The following is an 18825-nucleotide window of genomic DNA, read 5'->3' on the forward strand; positions in this document are numbered from 1 at the left end:
TTCGTGAAAGATGCAGAGTGAGGAAGTCGGTGGACACCAGAATTGAAGAGAGTGTACTGAGATAGTATGGTCATGTGGAGAGAATGGATAACAATAGAGTGGTGAAGAAGGTATATCTGAGCGAATTTGAAGGAGGGAGGAGGTGAGGTAGGCAAAGGAGAAGGTGGAGAGATATGGTGGATGAATGTATGAGGAAGAGAGGTTTGGAAGTCGGTGAGGCTAGGGAACTGACAGGAGATCGAGCTGGCAGGATGAAATTTGTGATGAGAAGTGCATGATTAGGGATTTTTGGCACCTCTTTTTAACGTGGCAGCATCTGAATTGACTCTGTCAGATACGATTATGTGAAGCTACAGAATGTGGTGAATGTTTTTGGCGTATCCAATAGAGCCAGGATTCTGGGGACTTGAATCATGAGTGAATGGAAGCGTGGCCCATTGGATTGGGCAATTTTGGTCTGTCTGGACATTGCTACACCTCACCCTGCCCCTGGGTGGGAAAGGAGGTTCGGATGAAGATGACGATGATGATGAAAGGGTGGATTGAAAGAAGGATGTGTCATGTCTCCATGGTTGTCCAGTCTGTATATGGATGGGTTATAAAAGAGATACAAGTTAGGGTAGTGGATGTTGGAGCAACCCTAGTGAGAGAGGGCTGTGTTTGGAAACTCCCTGTACTGTTGTTTGCAGATGATACTGTGTTGTTGAGTGAAGACGAAGGGGAACTGCATGGCTTGATGGATGAGTTTAGGAGAGTTTGTAAGAAACGGAATCTAAAGGTGAATGTAGGGAAGGGTAAAGTTATGGTTTTTGAGAGAAGTGAAGTCAGTGAGTGTACAGTGAGGTTGGATGAGGAGGAAATGGAAAATGTGTGTGCGTTTAAGTACTTGGGTAGTGTAGTGGGTAAGGATGGAGGTTTGGAGGGTGAAGTGCTTGAAAGGGTTCAACAAGGAAGAAAGGTTGCTGATTCCTTGAAAGCAATGATAAGAAACAGGGAAGTGAGCATGGAAGTGAAAAAGTTACTACATGACAGTATTGTGATACCAACTCTAGTGTATGGAAGTGAATCTTGGACCTTGTTGGAGGGACAGAAGTCAAGAGTGAGAGCAGTGGAAATGAGTTATTTAGGAGGAGCATGTGGAATCACATGGTCAGACAGACTGACAAATTAAGGGAGTGAAGGAGCATTATGGTGTGGATGTGGATGTGATAGGATGCATTGGGAGAAACACTTTGAGGTGGTTTGGCCATGTGGAGAAGATGGAGAGTGAGAGACTGATGAGGAGAGTGTGAGTGAGGTGGAGGGGAGGAGAAGGAGAGGGAAGCCATGGGTGAGGTAGAGGAATGGAGTGGAGAGGTATATGAGAGGGGATGTGAGCTGGGAGCAGGGTAGTGAAATGGCAGGGGACAGGGCGACATGGAGGCGATTTGTTTGTAGCCACCCTATACGGACGTGTCGTTAAGTACCCTGTACACTGCTAAATATTTTCCATGCTTCTAATTTCTCATTCTCTGATTCCATTTCATTTATTTCATGGTTTCTGTCCCTTATTTGTGTGCATAGGGTCATAAATAGGTGCTGTGCATGTCCAGTAGGGAGTTATTTAGGTGGCTTTCAGAGTTATGTTGGGTTGGGGTCTATAAGTACCTGTCCAGGTTCATTTTTCCCAAGTCCCAGACATGCCTTTGGCTCTATTATGTTGGATCTTGGTGGCATTACTATATATATATATATATATATATATATATATATATACAGTACCCTCGCGTCCAACATGGTAATACAGTAATCCCTCCACTATCCAACGTAATAGAGCCAAAGGTACGTCCGGAAAGTGGTCCTGTCCAGATAGTGGGCACCAGCCTCCTGAACTGGTACTTATAGACCCTAACCCAGCCTAACTTTGAAAACCACCTAAATAACTCCCTACCAGACATGCATAGCACCTATTTAAACCTATTTAAGACCCTATTCACACCAATAATGGACAAAAAGCATGAAATAAATGAAAAGGAACCAAAGAATGAGGAATTAGAAGTGACTGTACCTCAGCCAGGGTACTTACATCACGTTTGTGGCTGCCTTTCTAAGGTTTTGGCAGAGGTGAAAATGCTCTTGAAGCACGTACAGTAATCCAGTGTTGTGCTGCACTTAATTCTCTGCGTTGTGAGTTATAATTGTTTAACACTGCACATTGTTCTTAACTGCACCACTGCAGTTCTAACCGCCAGATAAACTGCCAATTTGCACTCCACAGTTGATCCTTTGCACTCTAAGTTCAAATTTCTTAACACTGCACAACACTGTAAATTCCCATGTGGTCTAGAGGCGAGGTATTGCAGTATATTCACTGTTTATTCACAGAAAACGAGCACGTGTGGCTTCCAGTGCGATGAGCATCTTATTCACAATCGAAGTTAGGGAGTAACTGTTGATGTTGGAGAAACAGAGTTGCCAGATCGCAACGGCCACATTACCAATCTCCTCAACTTTCATTACCAATTTTAACTCTTCATTACCAAATTCGTAAAGCTAGCATTTATTCTTCACTAATTATATATACAAGTGGATATACATGTAATCACTCTCCTTATAATTAACACCATGTCGATTATTTTCACGCTATGTAGGTTAGCAGATTAATCAGAGAGAGTAAACAATCCACCATCTCCATCCTGTGTATCCTCATACATGTGAAAAATCCGTTTGGTAATGCATTATTCTGATTCATTACCAAATGAATTTTTCATTACCAAATTGGCCCACATTTGGTAATGAAAAATAACAAATGGCAACCCTGACAGGGGAGGGGGGAGGAAGGAAGGGGTGAAGGGGCCATGGTGTAAGCAGCTGTTTGGCGCTGCGCAGCAATTTCAAATTACAGGTGGGGAAAAAATTGGATTTGGGGGGGATTTTTTTCTTTTTTTTTGCCATTTTTGGTTCCGATTGTCTAGGCCCACAATGTCCGGTAAGTGGGGGTGTCCGGAAAGTGGGCATCCGGAAAGTAGAGGGATTACTGTATTGCCATGCATGGGTCCCGTGTTGGACCAAAAACGTGTTAGATAGACAATAGAGCTTATGGGGAAAAATCAATTATGTCAGCAACCCGAGGAAAAGTCACCCTAAATACCTACCATATACCTATACATATATTGGTACTACTGTAATTATAATAAATGGTACTGTATTATGATTGATAACTAACCTTTTAGGATAGTGTTGGTGGGCTTGCTGGGAATGGAAGGTGGTATTTGAGGCTGTAGGTAGTCCTATTGGGTCCCCAGAGGATGGCTGCTGGCATCACTAGTGGGTAATGGCTGCTGCTGCTCCTCAACCTCCCTCATAATTCCTTCAAAATCACACTCAGAATCACTATCCTCGTCCACATCCATGAAAGATCCTGCTTCTGCCTGTCCTAGCACTCTTCTTTCTTCGTCTTTTTGCTGGAAGAAGCTAGTGATAAGTGTCTGAGTCCTCTTGTTAATGTGCCTCTTGTACAGATCAGCATAGTAACGCACAATGTTTTCCACGGCATGTATCATTTCATGGCGTCGGACTTCATTTGGATCCCTGTTCATGGCCTCCTTAAGAATTTCAATAGATGAAGGATCTCGGTAACATCCTGCATCTTCATGGGGAGAGCTGGGGATGCATATCGACATTTTGACACCGCTCGTGGGTTACAGTCGTATGACTCGGGGTGCTGGAGGTTTGTTGGGAGTGATTGGACCAGTGCGCGACTTTGACCATTCAGTACAGGGGCGGACAGACATTTTATCTCTGACTCTGAGTTACGCCTTATTTCCCGTTCACTGCTCAAGCCCAGCAAGCCATGATCCTGAATATTTGAACGTCGCCTGTCGGGCCAAAGTTCTCGAGGACTTTTACTTCCAGATAATAGCAAGTAAATTCTGATAATGCTTTTAATACAGCCAAGGTCAAGTATCCGGATGATGAACAGGTCTGGATACTGCATGTCTGGATAAATGAGGGATTACTGTATGTGTGTTATGTAACCCAGAGCAGTAAAAATACAGTATAGCCAATATTACTACTCTAAATGAACTATCTCATGATTGGCTCTTCCTAGACTAGGAAAATTAAAATCCTGTGATTTTCTTATGTCTGGTGGTCGCAGAGGGTGTCGGGGGAGCGGATTATATGCTGATACCATTCACCAGCTTCACGCCAGAGTTTTGAGTCGTGTGCAGAAGTGCTGCCATGATCATGGCCAGGAGACCCATACTGATAAAGCCACAGTTGTGGCCAGGAGACTTCAAAGGGTTAATTTGTAAACATATGGGTGTAAATATCCAAGAAAAAGTGACTGCCTGAGTGCTTAGGATGGTAGAGTAGGGTTGGGTAAACATACCAGTGACCTTCATTCCTATCCCATACTTGTTCGGAGTTTTCTACAGCTCACTGTAATTCAACGGCACAAGCATTTCATGCAAAGTGTTGCACGACCTGGCAGTCATTTAAGGGTTAATAGGCAAAGCAAAAATTTTACCTAGGCAGGGTGTAAGCACAGAAGCATAGTTCTTGTGAACAATGGGAGGGAACCCATCAGGTCCATACACCTTCACCAGGGTCTTAGGTTGACTATATTTTCATAAATGTTCTTCTCCAGGGTAGTCTTCTTCTAGTACCCAGAAGGGGGCAGTGTGGAATTGGCTTGTACTTATTTTTGTTTATTGTTTTGTGCAAATCCAATTAATGGTAACAGTATTGCTATATATTTATTTCAATGTGTTATGTGCACAGAGAATTGAATAACTACATAATGTGTTGTATGTATCAGGATGAGATGGACAAGATAGTGAAGGAGTATGACATGAAGTCTCCTCTGACTGGCAATGACTTAACGGATGCAGTGGAGTTCAACTTAATGTTCCCAATCTCCATTGGTCCGTCAGGTAATTTGATATTTGTATTTTTTGTTGGCTAGTTTAACATCTTCAGACCTTTTCAGAGCTGAATAGAATTGATGAATGGTAGCCAGACAAAAACTGAAAAGTGTGCACACACACACACACACACACACACACACACACACACACACACACACACACACACACACACACACACACACACACACACACACTAAGAAAGGAGGATAGGGAGAGGGGTGGTCCATGAAAGGGATAAAGTTATCTGAGTTAGGGCTGGACAGATGGTTACTTTCAGGTGGAATGCTGATTGCACCAATCAACCGAGAGCTGTTATAAATTTTTGTTCATGTATTACTAGTACATAAGCTTATAAATATAATAATAATTATGTACGAGTTCTAATTGGAAAGTATCTGACTTTTAGCTGGTTGGGGGGGGGGGAAGCCTACATTCAAGTACTTGGATATTGTGATGAGTAAGGATGGAAGTTTTGGGGATGAAGTGCTTGAAAGGGTACAGCAGGGAAGGAAGGTTGTTGGTTCACTGAAAGCTGTGATGAGAAATAGGGAAGTGAGTATGCAAGTTAAGAAGTCACTGCATGATAGTATTGTGATCTCTGCCCTGACATATGGAAGCGAGGCATGGACCTTGCTAGAGGGAAACAAGTCAAGAGTGAGAGCAGTGGAAATGAGTTACTTGAGAGGAGCATGTGGAGTATCATGGAGGGACAGGATGACGAATGATGAAGTGAAAGAACGTTGTGGGGTGGCTGTGGATGTGATTGAGAAAATTAGGAGACATACGCTGAGGTGGTTTGGACATGTGGAGAGAATGGAGAATAAATGACTGACTAAGGGTGTATGTAGGTGAAGTGGAGGGAGGGAGAGGGAAGGGGAGACTGAGGATGAGGTGGAGGGAGGGAGTTGAGAGGTATATGAGGGAGGGGGGAGTGAGTTGGGGGGGAGGGCAGTCAAATGGTGGGTGACAGAGCAGCTTGGAAGCGTTTTGTCTGCGGCCACCCTTTGCGGGATTAGGGCATCGGGCTATCGATAGGTAGATATTTGGCCATGGAATTTTTTTGTGGCCTGGGAGCAGTTATCACTGGTGTCAGGTAACTGATTTTCCAATCTTTCTAAGTTATTTTGTGGATGTTTGTTGTTTGTGTATTGTTTCCATGGAGTTTAGCATTAGTATGGATAATCCTATGTGTGTTTTGATGTCTTAATATGGCAGATTGACCTGAAAACAGTGCCACAATTAGGACTGGTACTACACATACTGTACAGTTTTGTATACGGAGGGTTTTTTTTTTTTTTTTTTTTTTTTTTTTTTTTTTTTTTTTTAGCATTGCTTTGGATATTCCTAAGTGTGTTTTGATGTCTAAATATGGCAGATTAACATGGGAACAGTGCCAAATTTAGGAGGGGTACTGTACATACAGTACAGTAGTGTATAGGTAGGGTGCTTTTTGGTTTTCATTTTTTTTTTCACTTTCATGGTTTTCTTAGTGTTTAGCATTACTTTCAATATTCCTATGTGTGTTTTGGTGTCCAAAAATGCCTGAATGACCGGAAAACACTGCCAAAGTAAGCAGAGGTACTGTACTGTAGTTACAATGTGCAACTCCGTGGTTGTCATTATCGGTGCCTGGCAACGTACCCTTCAGCAGTGCATCCAACTTCGTGGAAAATATGATACGCCTGTGATTTGTGCATAATTTATTGGTGTATTCATGTATAATATATTTTCGTACAATAATGTGATTCGTGTATAATATGATACAAAATCAGACACACTGATGACAGTTTGGTTGCCAGGGTACAATAATGACAACCTCAGAGTCGTGTGCCATGACTATAATAGGTTAAGTATAAGTTGGAGGTTGGGTATAGGTTGGGTCTGGGTATGGTAGGGAGATATGTTCATTATCTGGACATTGCCACTACCCGAAAATGCCTTTGGGTCTATTACGTTAGATATTTGAGGGATTGCTGTATATATATATATACTGTATATGTGTATGTGGTAGGTAGGGGTGCTCACCATCCACTCACTTGATGTAATGCTGCTCTCGGGTGTCTACCCATTACTCTCTTCCATCCATCTTTCCTTCCATTCTCTTCTGTTTTTCCTTCATTCTTTCCTCATCCTTCTGCCTGTGGGTGACATTAGACTCCCTCTTCTGTCTTTATTTACTTCATTCTTTCCTATTCCTTCTGCCTGTGGGTGACTCTACCCTGAGTGACAAGCCAAGTGGTTTCCTGTACACCTGGAAACCATTTACTACCCTTGGTGGTAACCATATAAACAAATTTTGGTGGCTGGTGGTTTAGTGAGTAATTATGGCACTCCAGTCGGATTGAGCTGGTGAAGGTTTATATCCAAGGATGGTTGGGGTTTATTGCTCACATAATGCCACTCAGGGATGAATGAGGCTGGTCATTTTCATCTTAAATGTCAGGACCAACTTGCCTAGCCCTGGGCTCCTACAGTTCTCATTGGGCAGCGTAGGATTGGATGATTATGATATATAAATATACTTTTTTGTATATATATACAGGTATATCCCGGTTTAATGATGCAGTTGATTAAGTCTAAAAACAGTTTGTAAATCAACCTAAACATGTCTAAAATATCATCAAAATCGGTAAAAATAAATGAAAATCCATCATCAGATTGGAGTTTGGCCATCGTTAGATGGGGTATGGTGGCATTTCTACTCCCATTGCCAAGCCGGGGTATCGTTTCTAGGGGTGTCATATCTCGGGGTATACTTGAATTATATATGTAAAACCTTATTATGATGGGCTAATTGGGGCCCAAGCCATTCCAGAAAATGTGAAATTCCAATAAAAGCAACATCCGGACTTCCCCCTGCTAACCCGAACTTTTTCCAACACGTCAGAGATTAGTCCAGATCGCACCAACGTTTTTAAAACTGTATTTACTGCCATTGCAGTACTGTACAGCAGTGTATATATATACTGTATATATATATATATATATATATATATATATATATATATATATATATATATATATATATATATATTTGCACACACACACACACACACACACACACACACACACACACACACACACACACACTGTGTACAGAATACAGTACATCATTAACATGCTTCCTCTGATGATGATGGTGATATTTATTCCACAGGCACCTTAAAGGGTTTCCTGAGACCAGAGACAGCCCAAGGAATCTTCGTTAACTTCAAAAGGCTGTTAGAATATAATCAAGGCAAACTTCCTTTTGCTTGTGCTCAGGTGGGTTTGTAGTTTGAGAGTATATTTTTTCTTCACAGAGGTGGCTTTTATTTTGTGATCTGTGTTTATGTACCAATATCTTTAATAATATTTGGTTGGATAATGATAAATGGCCAGTCACTTGTTGGATATGGTCAGCATGAAGCAGTTAGTGGACTGATATTTTTTCTGAGTCAGAAACTACTAAGGCTGCAGAATTTCAGAAAACAATTAAAGGATAGGAACTAGAATGGGCTTGGTTGCCTCATAGTGTTGAAACATTGTGATCCAGGAGGTATGGTGAGATTCTTTTAAGCCATAGTTTTCAAAGGCATAAAGATATCATGACACAGCTTGTTTTTTTGTAGTGGGTCCCATAATCAGAGTTGAAGGGTAAATAATCAAGTGTATTGTCACATTTTTATTCATATCAAAATGTATCATTGATAGCACTGGTATATGAGACTCTCTTCCAACTAATTGGTTGTTTATTCATTGAAAATTATAAAGAAGTATAGTAAAAAAAAAACTGTGTTTAGTTTTACTATGACTATAATATTTAACACTGCTCAAAATCATAGATGCAGTGGAACATAGATTAATTTGAGATACGTTCCAAAAGAACTCGCATTTAATCAGTCTTGTACTAAATAGAAGTATTGTTTCAACGGGATAAATTACTTTGATACTTGATTGAGACTGAAAGTACTAAAGATACACTTATGGACATAAAAATATGGTAGTAATTGTTGAAGCGATCCTTGAAGATGAATTGCTGCTGTTCTGTACTGCATGGCTGACATACGTTGGTCCTGCACCATAACAAAGGGTTGCCTAGCATCCCTGACCATCCCCCCACAGCCCTATTGTCAGACCATGTCGACACACACTCACATCATGTAGAGTAAACAAAGTATTGTCTTTGTTTTGGATTTGTCCAAAACAAATGGCCATAAATCTATCTATCTATTGCCAGACGCCTCAATCCCGTTCGGGGTGGCCACAAACAAATCGCCTCCACGTCGCCCTGTCCCCCGCCATTTCACTGCCCTGCTCCCAACTCACACACTCCCTCTCTCATATACCTCTCCACCCCATCCCTCCATCTCATCCTCGCCCTCCCCTTCCCTCTCCCCCCCTCCACCTCACACACATACACTTTCTTTGTCAGTCTTTCACCCTCCATCCTCTCCACATGACCAAACCACCCCAGTGTATTCCTCCTAACGCTTACTATCACATCCACATCCACACCACAACGCTTCTTTATATCCTCATTTGTCAGCCTGTCTCTCCATGTGACTCCATAGGCTCCTCTTAAATAACTTATTTCCAATGCTCTCACTCTTGACTTGTGTCCTTCCAACAATGTCCAAGCTTCACTTCCATACGTTAGAGTTGGTATCACAATACTCTCATGTAGCAACTTTTTCACTTCCATGCTCACTTCCCTGTTTCTTATCACCGCTTTCAAGGAACCAGCAACCTTTCTTCCCTGCTGTACCCTTTCAAACACTTCACCCTCCAAACCTCCATCCTTATTCATCACACTACCCAAGTACTTAAACGTATTCACATTTTCCAATTCCTCACCATCCAACCTCGCTGTACATTCACTGACTTCACCTCTCTCAAAGACCATCACTTTACTCTTCCCTACATTCACCTTTAGAGTCTGTTTCTTACACACTCTCCCAAACTCATCCACCAAGCCTTGCAGCTCCCCTTCGTCTTCACTCAACAACACAGTATCATCTGCAAACAACAGTACAGGGAGTTTCCAAACACTACCCTCTCTCACCAGGGCCACTCCAACATCCATTACCCTGCCTTGTACCTCTTTTATTACCCCGTCCATGTACTGACTGAACAACCATGGAGACATGACACATCCCTGTTTCAACCCAACTTTCAAATAGAAAAATTCACTCAGTTCACCATCCACACGCACTGCAACCTTAGCATCATCATACATACTCTTCACAGCATTCAACAACTTCCCATCTACTTCATATATTCATAATACCTTCCACAACCCTTGTCTATCGACCCTGTCATATGCTTTCTCCAAATCCATGAAAGCCGCATACAACTTCTTTCCCTTCTCTAGAAACTTTTCCACTAAAGATCTAAGAATGAATATCTGATCTACACAACCTCTTCCCTTCCTAAAGCCTCCCTGTTCTTCTCCAACTAATTCCTCTGTTCTTTCTCTAACTCTGTCAATAAGTATCCTACCATACACTTTTCCTAAGAAGACAAATGCCCGTATGATTACCACACACTTCTTTTTCCCCTTTTCCTTTGTACAAGGGAATAATTATACCTGACTTCCAATCCTCCAGGACTCTACCTTCCTCCTAGGCCAATCTGCACATCTTCCACATCCATTCTACTACTGTCTCTCCCCCATACTTCAGCATTTCACCATGCACTCCATCAATTCCTGGGGCTTTCCCCAATCTAACTTTATTCATTGCTTCCACTACATATATCCTACTGATTTCGTCCAGTCTTCTCACCTCCTTTCTTCTCCCAGCCATTCCCCAGCCACTTATACTCGCATTACTTCCATTCTCTATGTTCAACAATTCCTTAAAGTGTTTTCTCCATCTGCTCACTTTTTCTCCCTTCTCCACTAGTAATCTACCACTCTTATCTTTCACTCTCCTGCTAACTTCACTTCCACCCTGTCTTACTCTCTTGACCTCTTTCCAGAACATTTTCTTACAGTCCCTCCGCTTTACACTCAAATTCCTTCCAAATTCCTCATCCGCTCTTTTCTTACTTTCTCTTACTAATCTTTTCACCTCTTTCCTTCTTTCTACATATAACTCTCTCTTCCGCCTCTCAACTTCTTCCACGCCCCTATTTCTCATCCATTCATTGTATGCTTTCTTCTTTTGTGCCACAGCCTGTCTCACCTCTTCATTCCACCACGCTGTTCCTTGCACCCCCCTCCGTCTTCTCTTCATCCCACACACCACATCACGTGCTGCACATATTTCCTCTGTGATTATCCTGCACACACCTTCCACGTCCCCCATCTGCTCCAATTCATATTTGCCCAATCGTTCCTCCACTTCTCTCTTATATTCTGCCTCTTTCTCATCCTCTTGTAACCTTTCCACTCTCCTTGCAAATACTCCTTCTTCCCGTCCTTCCCTTCTTCTATTTCTCCATCTTATTTGGATCTTTATTCTGGCCACCACCAAGTGGTGGTCAGAAAGTCCACTCCTCCAACCTCTATAAGCTCTTGCATCCATTACACATCTTTGCATCCTTTCATCCACACACACATAATCAATCATTGCCTTCCTGTCGTTCAGTTCACCACCCACCCTTCTCATCACTCGCCATCTATACTTGTGGATCATTTTGTGCCTGAAGAGGGTATTGGCTATCACCAACCCCCTCCCAGCACAAATGTCCACTAACGCACTGCCATTCTCATCTATCTCTGCAGGCACACCCCACTCACCAACTACTCCATCCACTTTCACATTCCCTACTGTACCATTCATATCACCGATCAAAAACACTCACTCATTCCTTCCAAACTTTTCCATGCACACTTCCACATTTGTCCAGAATTCTTCTCTCACTTTGCTTGCACGATCTTGCGTTGGCGCATACACCCACACAATCGCCCACATTTGTATTGCAACTTTCAATCTTACCCACAAAATCCTTGACCCAACTGATCCATACTCTCTTCTTCCATCTTTTACTCACAACTATACACACTCCTTCTTTTGCTCTCTCATTCTCACCTACTCCTGCACATATACCCCATCCATACTCCCATTCTCTCACACTCTCACCTCTCCATTTAGTTGCAGTTACTCCACATACATCAACTTTCGCACCCTCAAGCACCTGGACAATCTCTCTTTCACCTCATCATTCGCACTTCTTACATTCCATGTTGCTATTACCATGTCCTTGTCCGGTCCTTGGTCGTCATCTGTTGGTCAGTCCTTGTCCGAGGCTTCTTGTTCGTCTTTTTAGTTAGTTGTTTTCCGGGGAGGGGCACTAACCCTCCGCCAACCCTTTTAGTCGCCTTGTACGACAAGCAGGGATACTGTGAGAGTATTCTTAAAAACCCCCCCTATCTATCTCTTGCCAAACGCCTCAGTCCCGTTCAGGGTGGCCACAAACAAATCGCCTCCACATCGCCCTGTCCCCCGCCATGATAGACCACAACTCACTTACTAAAAACCCTTTGGTGATAGATTGTGCAGCATGGAGAGCTGCCATTATGTGATCAAGGCCTGCGCATGTAAGCATGTTGGAGCCTCAAAAATGAAAACGAAAATGATCTCAGCTAGACTACAGATATACTTCCCTAGGACATAACCTAGATTATAGGGGAATAGCTGACATAGATAGTGACAATGAAGTGGTTTAGAGGATTAAAGTGGGGAAAGAGCTAACCACACAGGTGGTTTCAGCATAGCATGCCATGCCTTCAGATTTTTTTTTTTTTCCCCCCCACAAACTACATCCTTGGTGCCACTTGTTTTGGACTCACGTTGGGCATTCATGTGTACGAAGGGTTTACTGTAAGCATGTTTTAGTAAGAACAGCTCATTAAATGAACATATACAGTATAATACTGTTTTTTTTTTTTTAAATACAGGACATTGAGATAACAAGGATAAATTTGACATTTTAGCAATGCTGTAGTTGTTTTGAAGATTTTGTATTGCACCTGATAAACTGTATGATGCATGAATGTGGATTCATACTGATGAATTTCAGTTTGTTTACACCTCCTTCCAATTCAGTTTTAATACAGAAATTAAAGTGGAAGAGAACTGAAGTGGGAAATCTTGACTTATGAGAGCTGGAGTATATTGTATGAGATACATGTTGTGTGTGCAGCCGCATATAATCTTACAACATTTATCTGAGAAGTATAAACCTTTCTCATTGTATTTGCTCACGCTGGTAACTTTCCAACCCTCCAACAGATTGGTAATGCCTACCGCAACGAAATCTCACCACGCTCAGGACTATTGAGAGTTCGAGAATTCACCATGGCAGAGATTGAGCACTTTTGTGACCCTGATGATAAGAGTCACCCCAAGTTTAGTCAGGTTGGTACATATAATTCAAGTAAGTACCCATTGCTTTGTACAGTTCTTAAAGTAGAGGGAATGTGTGTGGATGAAATGGGCATACCGGTAATTCTAATTTTTTATGCTTCATAATTTTCTGTACTTTTTTTTTAGCTTTTTTTAAAAAATCAGAACTGATGTTTCCTGGAAAGTTGGTAATTTTATGTTTCTGCCCGGAATTGTGCTAAGTCTGTTCTTCACTCTGCAAAAAATAATTTCATTTGTACTAAATGCTCTGAACCCCCCAACTCGAATTCTTCCTGCTCCTTCTGGCACCTTGCCAAAAATCTTTCTAACAATTCCCTTATCATCCTTCTCTCCTCTTTTCCACTTTAATGGTTCTAAAGCTATTTCTTCTACCGATAGTGTAGAACTCTTCGCTCAGACTTTCTCATTCATTTCCACCTTAGACGAATCTGGTGCTATTCCTCCACCACTTCCCCCCATCTGACTTCCTCATGGCTGACACTAAGATTTCTTCAGTTGATGTATTTTCTGCCGTCACTGGCCTCAATACTGTCAAGGCATATGGGCCTCATGGGGTCCCTCCTGTTGTCCTCAAGAACTGTGCATCTGTTCTTACACCCTGCCTAGGTAAACTCATTCGCCTTTGTCAGCCAACTTGTACCTTTCCTTCTTACTGGAAGTTTTCGTTTTCGTTTTCAAAGGCTCCAACATGCTTGTATGTGTCGGCCTTGGTCACCTAATGGCGGCTCTCCACGCTGCACGATCCATTGCAGCCTCCCTGTTCAGTCCCTTAACCCTAAGGTCACACTTAATGACCTCGTCCCATGTCTTTCTCGGTCTACCCCTCATAACCCCACCCCCAATATTAACACTTCTCACCTTCCTCACCCAATTATCATCCCCCATCCTCTCCACATGTCCAAACCACCTCAATCTACCTCTCCTCATCACAACACCAATACACTCCAGTCCCATCCTACCTCTCAACTCTTCCATTGTAAACCCAGCCCCTCCAGGCCTTGGACGCAGTGACGCACTGCACATCCACCTAATCATTGTCATTTCTGTACATCTGAGCTGGCGAATATCTTCCTCCTTCACTGCCCAGGTCTCACTGCCATACAGCATTACACTCCTAACACATGCTGCATTCAAAGACCCCTTAGCACGTAGGGAGAGCCCTCTCAATGTCAGGAGAGGCAAGAGCCCCCTGAACTTCTTCCAACCACTTCTCACCCTAGCCACAGAGCTAGCTCCAGCCCCACCACCAGTACACAACATGTCTCCCAAATAACAAAACTCTTCCACACACTCAAGAGATTCACCAGCAAGTTCAATCCTTTCACGTCTGACAATCTCCCCCTGCTCACCCCGGCACGCCGTACACATAAAATCAGCATTATCTCGCTGTCTACCTCTGATACCACTACATCTCTTACGCACCCATTTATCACATACACCGCACAAGATGAAATTACTTCCCACGCCCTTGTGGCAAACTGCACATGGCCACTCTCCCTCGTCTTTGACAGTACCGCCACCAACCCTAGATATCATCACTTTTGTTTTATCTGCATTTACCCTTAAACCCTTTTGCCCCATACCATCTCTCCACTTCCTAAACCTTTCCTCCGCCTCCCTTTCATTCTCTGCAATCAACACCAAATCATCAGCATACAACAACTCCCACAGGAGTCTGTTTCTAAAGTCACGTGAAAGGGCTTCAAGTACCATGATAAACAACATGGGACTCAAGACTGACCCCTGATGCACACCAACATTCACGGAAAACTCATCACTCAAATCTCCATTCACTCTCACCTGGGTGTGAGCACCCACATACATGGCCATAACCACCCTGACCAGCCACTCCTCCAAGCCAAGCTTTCTCATTGCCCACTTCACCACCTCTCTAGGGACTCTGTCAAAGGCCTTTTCCAAATCAACAAAAACAAAATAAAGATCCCTTCTCCTACCAATATATTTTTCCTGAAGCTGTCGAACAATGAATATGGCATCAGTTGTCCCCCTACCTGGCATAAACCCAAACTGCATCTCATCAATATTCACTCTTTCTCTAATCATACTTTCAAAAACTCTCTCCATTACCTTCATTATCTGATCCAAAAGCTTTATACCTTTATAATTTCCTCTTTCCAGGGCATCACCCTTCCCTTTATACACATTTACAATTACACTTTTCAGCCAATCATCTGGGACAACACACTCATAAATAATCCTATTTATCAAGTCAGTGACTAAACTCACCCCTATATCGCCTGAGGCCTTCAACATTTCGGCAGTCAACCCAGACACACCTGCTGCCTTCCCCACCTGCATCCTGCCTATTGCCTCACTCACAGTAGCAGTATCAATCAAAGGCCAAGGGCCAGACACTGGATCTGCTGGCTCCACACCTTCCCTGTCCCAGTCAAACTCCTCATTCAACAACCGGTTATAATGCTCTCTCCATGCATCTTTAATATCCTCACTGTTCACCACTACCCTTCCTTCATCATTCTTCACACACTGCTCACCTATGATATCCCGATTATCCCTCTTCACCTGACCTGCCACCCTTAAATATATTTTTCCTTCAATTGAAGTTTGCTCTTATTCAGCCAGTCCCAAAGAAGGGTGACCATTCCCAACCCTTTAACTATCACGCAATTGCTTTGACATCCTCTATCTCAAAAGTTTTCGAGTCTATTTTTAACAAAAATTTTAAAGCATCTTTCCTGTCACAGCCTTCATTCTGATTGTCAGTTTGGGATCCGTCAGGGACGCTCCACTGGTGATCTTCTCACCTGCCTTTCAGACTCCTGGCCATCCTCCTTTTGGGACTTTTGCAAAAGCTGTGCCATTGCACTTGACATCTCAAAGGCTTTTGATTGAGTCTGGCATAAATCTTTAATTTCCAAACAGCCCTCTTATGGTTGCTATCCTTCTATCTGTGCCTCCATCTATAGCTTCCTTTCTGGTCATTCTATAGCCGCTGTTGTAGACGGCCACCGTTCTTCTCTTAGATCTGTCAGTAGTGGTGTTCCTCAGGGCTCTGTCCTATCATCATCTCTCTTCCTTTTATTCATCATTGACCTTCTAAGCTGTACATCTAATCCTATCCACCTACACGTTGATGATTCCACCCTTCACCTTTCCGTTCGGTTCCCACAACCTCCATCTCAGCAGTTACTTCAGCAAATAAAGGATGAGGCCATGGCACACCTAATGTCTGATTTGGCTCATATCTCTGACTGGGATAAAAGTAATTTTGTTGTTTTTAATGCATCAGAGACTCGGCTCTTACACCTATCAAGCCAACAAAATCTTCCACAGGAGTATCCACTATTGTTTAATATTATCTAGCTCAATCCTGCATCATCCTTAACATACTTGGGGTTTCATTCTCTCAGGACTTATCTTGGAAAGATCATCTTACCTCGTTTCATTCGTTCGTTTCGTTTTTGAAGGATCCAACATGCTTGCATGCGTTGGCCTTGGTCACCTAATGGCGGCTGTCCATGCTGCACAATCTATTGCAGCCTCCCTATTCAGTCCCTTAACCCTGAGGTCACACTTAATGACCTCATCCCATGTCTTTCTCGGTCTACCACTCACAACCCCACCCCCAATATTAACACTTCTCACCTTCTGCACCCAATTATCATCCCCCATCCTCTTCACATGCCCAGACCATCTCAGTCTACCTCTCCTCATCACAACACCAAGACACTCCAGTCCCATCCTACCTCTCAACTCGTCCATTGCAAACCCAGCTCCCCCAGGCCTTGCACGCAGGGACGCACTGCACATCCACCTAATCATTGTCATCTATATGTCTGAGCCTGCGAATATCCTCCTCCTTTACTGCCCAGGTTTCACTACCATACAGCATTACACTCCTAACACATGCTGCATACAAAGACCCCTTAGCACATAGGGAGAGTCCTCTCAATGTCAGGAGAGACAACAGCTCCCTGAACTTCTTCCAACCACTTCTCACTCTAGCCACAGAGCTAGCTCCAGCCCCACCTCCAGCACACAACATGTCTCCCAAATAACAAAACTCTTCCACACACTCAAGACACTAACCAGCAAGTTCAATCCTTTCATGCCTGACAGTCTCCACCTGCTCTTCCCGACATGCCGCACACATAAAATCAGCATTATCTCGCAATCTACCTCTGATACCACTACATCTCTTTTGCACCCATTTATCACAAACATTACACAAGATGGAGTTACTTCCCATGCCCTTGTGGCAAACTGCACATGGCCACTCTCCCTCGTCTTTGACAGTACTGCCACCAACCCTAGATATCATCACTTTTGTTTTATCTGCATTTACCCTTAATCCCTTATGCCCCATACCATCTCTCTACTTCCTAAATCTTTCCTCTGCCTCCCTTTTGTTCTCTGCAATCAACACCAAATCATCAGCATACATCTCCCTGGGGAGTCTGTTTCTGAAGTCCCGTGAGAGGGCTTCAAGTACCATGATAAACAACAAGGGGCTGATAACTGACCCCTGATGCACACCAACATTCACGGAAAACTCATCACTGAAATCTCCATTCACTCTTACCTGGGTGCGAGCACCCACATGCATGGCCATAGCCACCCTAACCAGCCACTCCTCCAAGCCAAGCTTTCTCATTGCCCACTTGACCACCTCTCTATGGACTCTGTCAAAGGCCTTGTCCAAATCAACAAAAATAAAATACAGATCCCTTTTCTTCTCAGTACTGTATATATACCTCACTTGTAAAATCTGCTTCCAAGAGATTAGGTGTGCTAAGCCAACTCCATACCTTCTTTACCCATGCTCAGTTGTTGACTTTATAGAAGGATTTTATTCACCCCTGTGTAGAGTACATCTCTCATGTGTGGGAATGCTCCCCACATACAGCTTTTCTCAATAGGGTGGAGTCAAAGGCTTTTCGTCTCATTAACTCTTCTTTTACTGGCTCCCTTCAACTTCTGTCTGTTTGTTGCACTGTTGGATCTTTATCTCTTTTCTGTTGCTACTTCAATGGTCACTTCTCCTTTGAACTGTCTGCTTGCATCCCTCCACCTCTGCGATGGGTGTGTAGCACCTGTCGAACAACAATCTCTCATCCCTTTTCTGTCCAACTCTCTAATGCAAGAGTTAACTGTTACTTCCAGTCCTTCATTTATGCAACAGGTTAACTCTGGAACGCTGTCCCTCTGTCTGTATTTCCTACTTCCTATGATCTCCAGTCTTTCAAACGCAGTGTATCCAGGCATCCTGATAATGAATTGATCTTGAATTTGGCTTTCTTTTGTTTTTTTCTTAGAAGGAATGGTTTGCAGGCTCCTGTCCTTTGGTTCCTTCTTCCTTGCATTAAAAAAAAAAAAAAAATTTATGGGCATTATGGTGCACACACACACACACACACACACACACACACACACACACACACACACACACACACACACACACACACACACACACACACACACACACACACACACACACACACACACACACACACACACACACACACACACACACACACACACACACACACACACACACACACACACACACACACACACAC

General features: G+C 43.1%; 1 protein-coding gene across 2 annotated transcripts in view; it reads left to right on the forward strand.

The window, feature by feature from the left end:
• GlyRS (glycine--tRNA ligase) overlaps window positions 1-18825 on the forward strand; it is a 92757-nt gene that overhangs the window by 39965 nt on the left and 33967 nt on the right. For both annotated transcript variants that reach the window (XM_080272208.1, XM_080272209.1), the window contains exons 6-8: window positions 4802-4916; window positions 8068-8174; window positions 13130-13255. In XM_080272208.1, the coding sequence (XP_080128334.1) occupies window positions 4802-4916; window positions 8068-8174; window positions 13130-13255 (348 nt within the window). The remainder of the gene's footprint in view (window positions 1-4801; window positions 4917-8067; window positions 8175-13129; window positions 13256-18825) is intronic.

Source organism: Coenobita brevimanus, chromosome 50 (assembly GCF_032717465.1).
Source record: "Coenobita brevimanus isolate Jiangsu-jjx chromosome 50, ASM3271746v2, whole genome shotgun sequence".
Taxonomy (NCBI): Eukaryota; Metazoa; Arthropoda; class Malacostraca; order Decapoda; family Coenobitidae; genus Coenobita; species Coenobita brevimanus.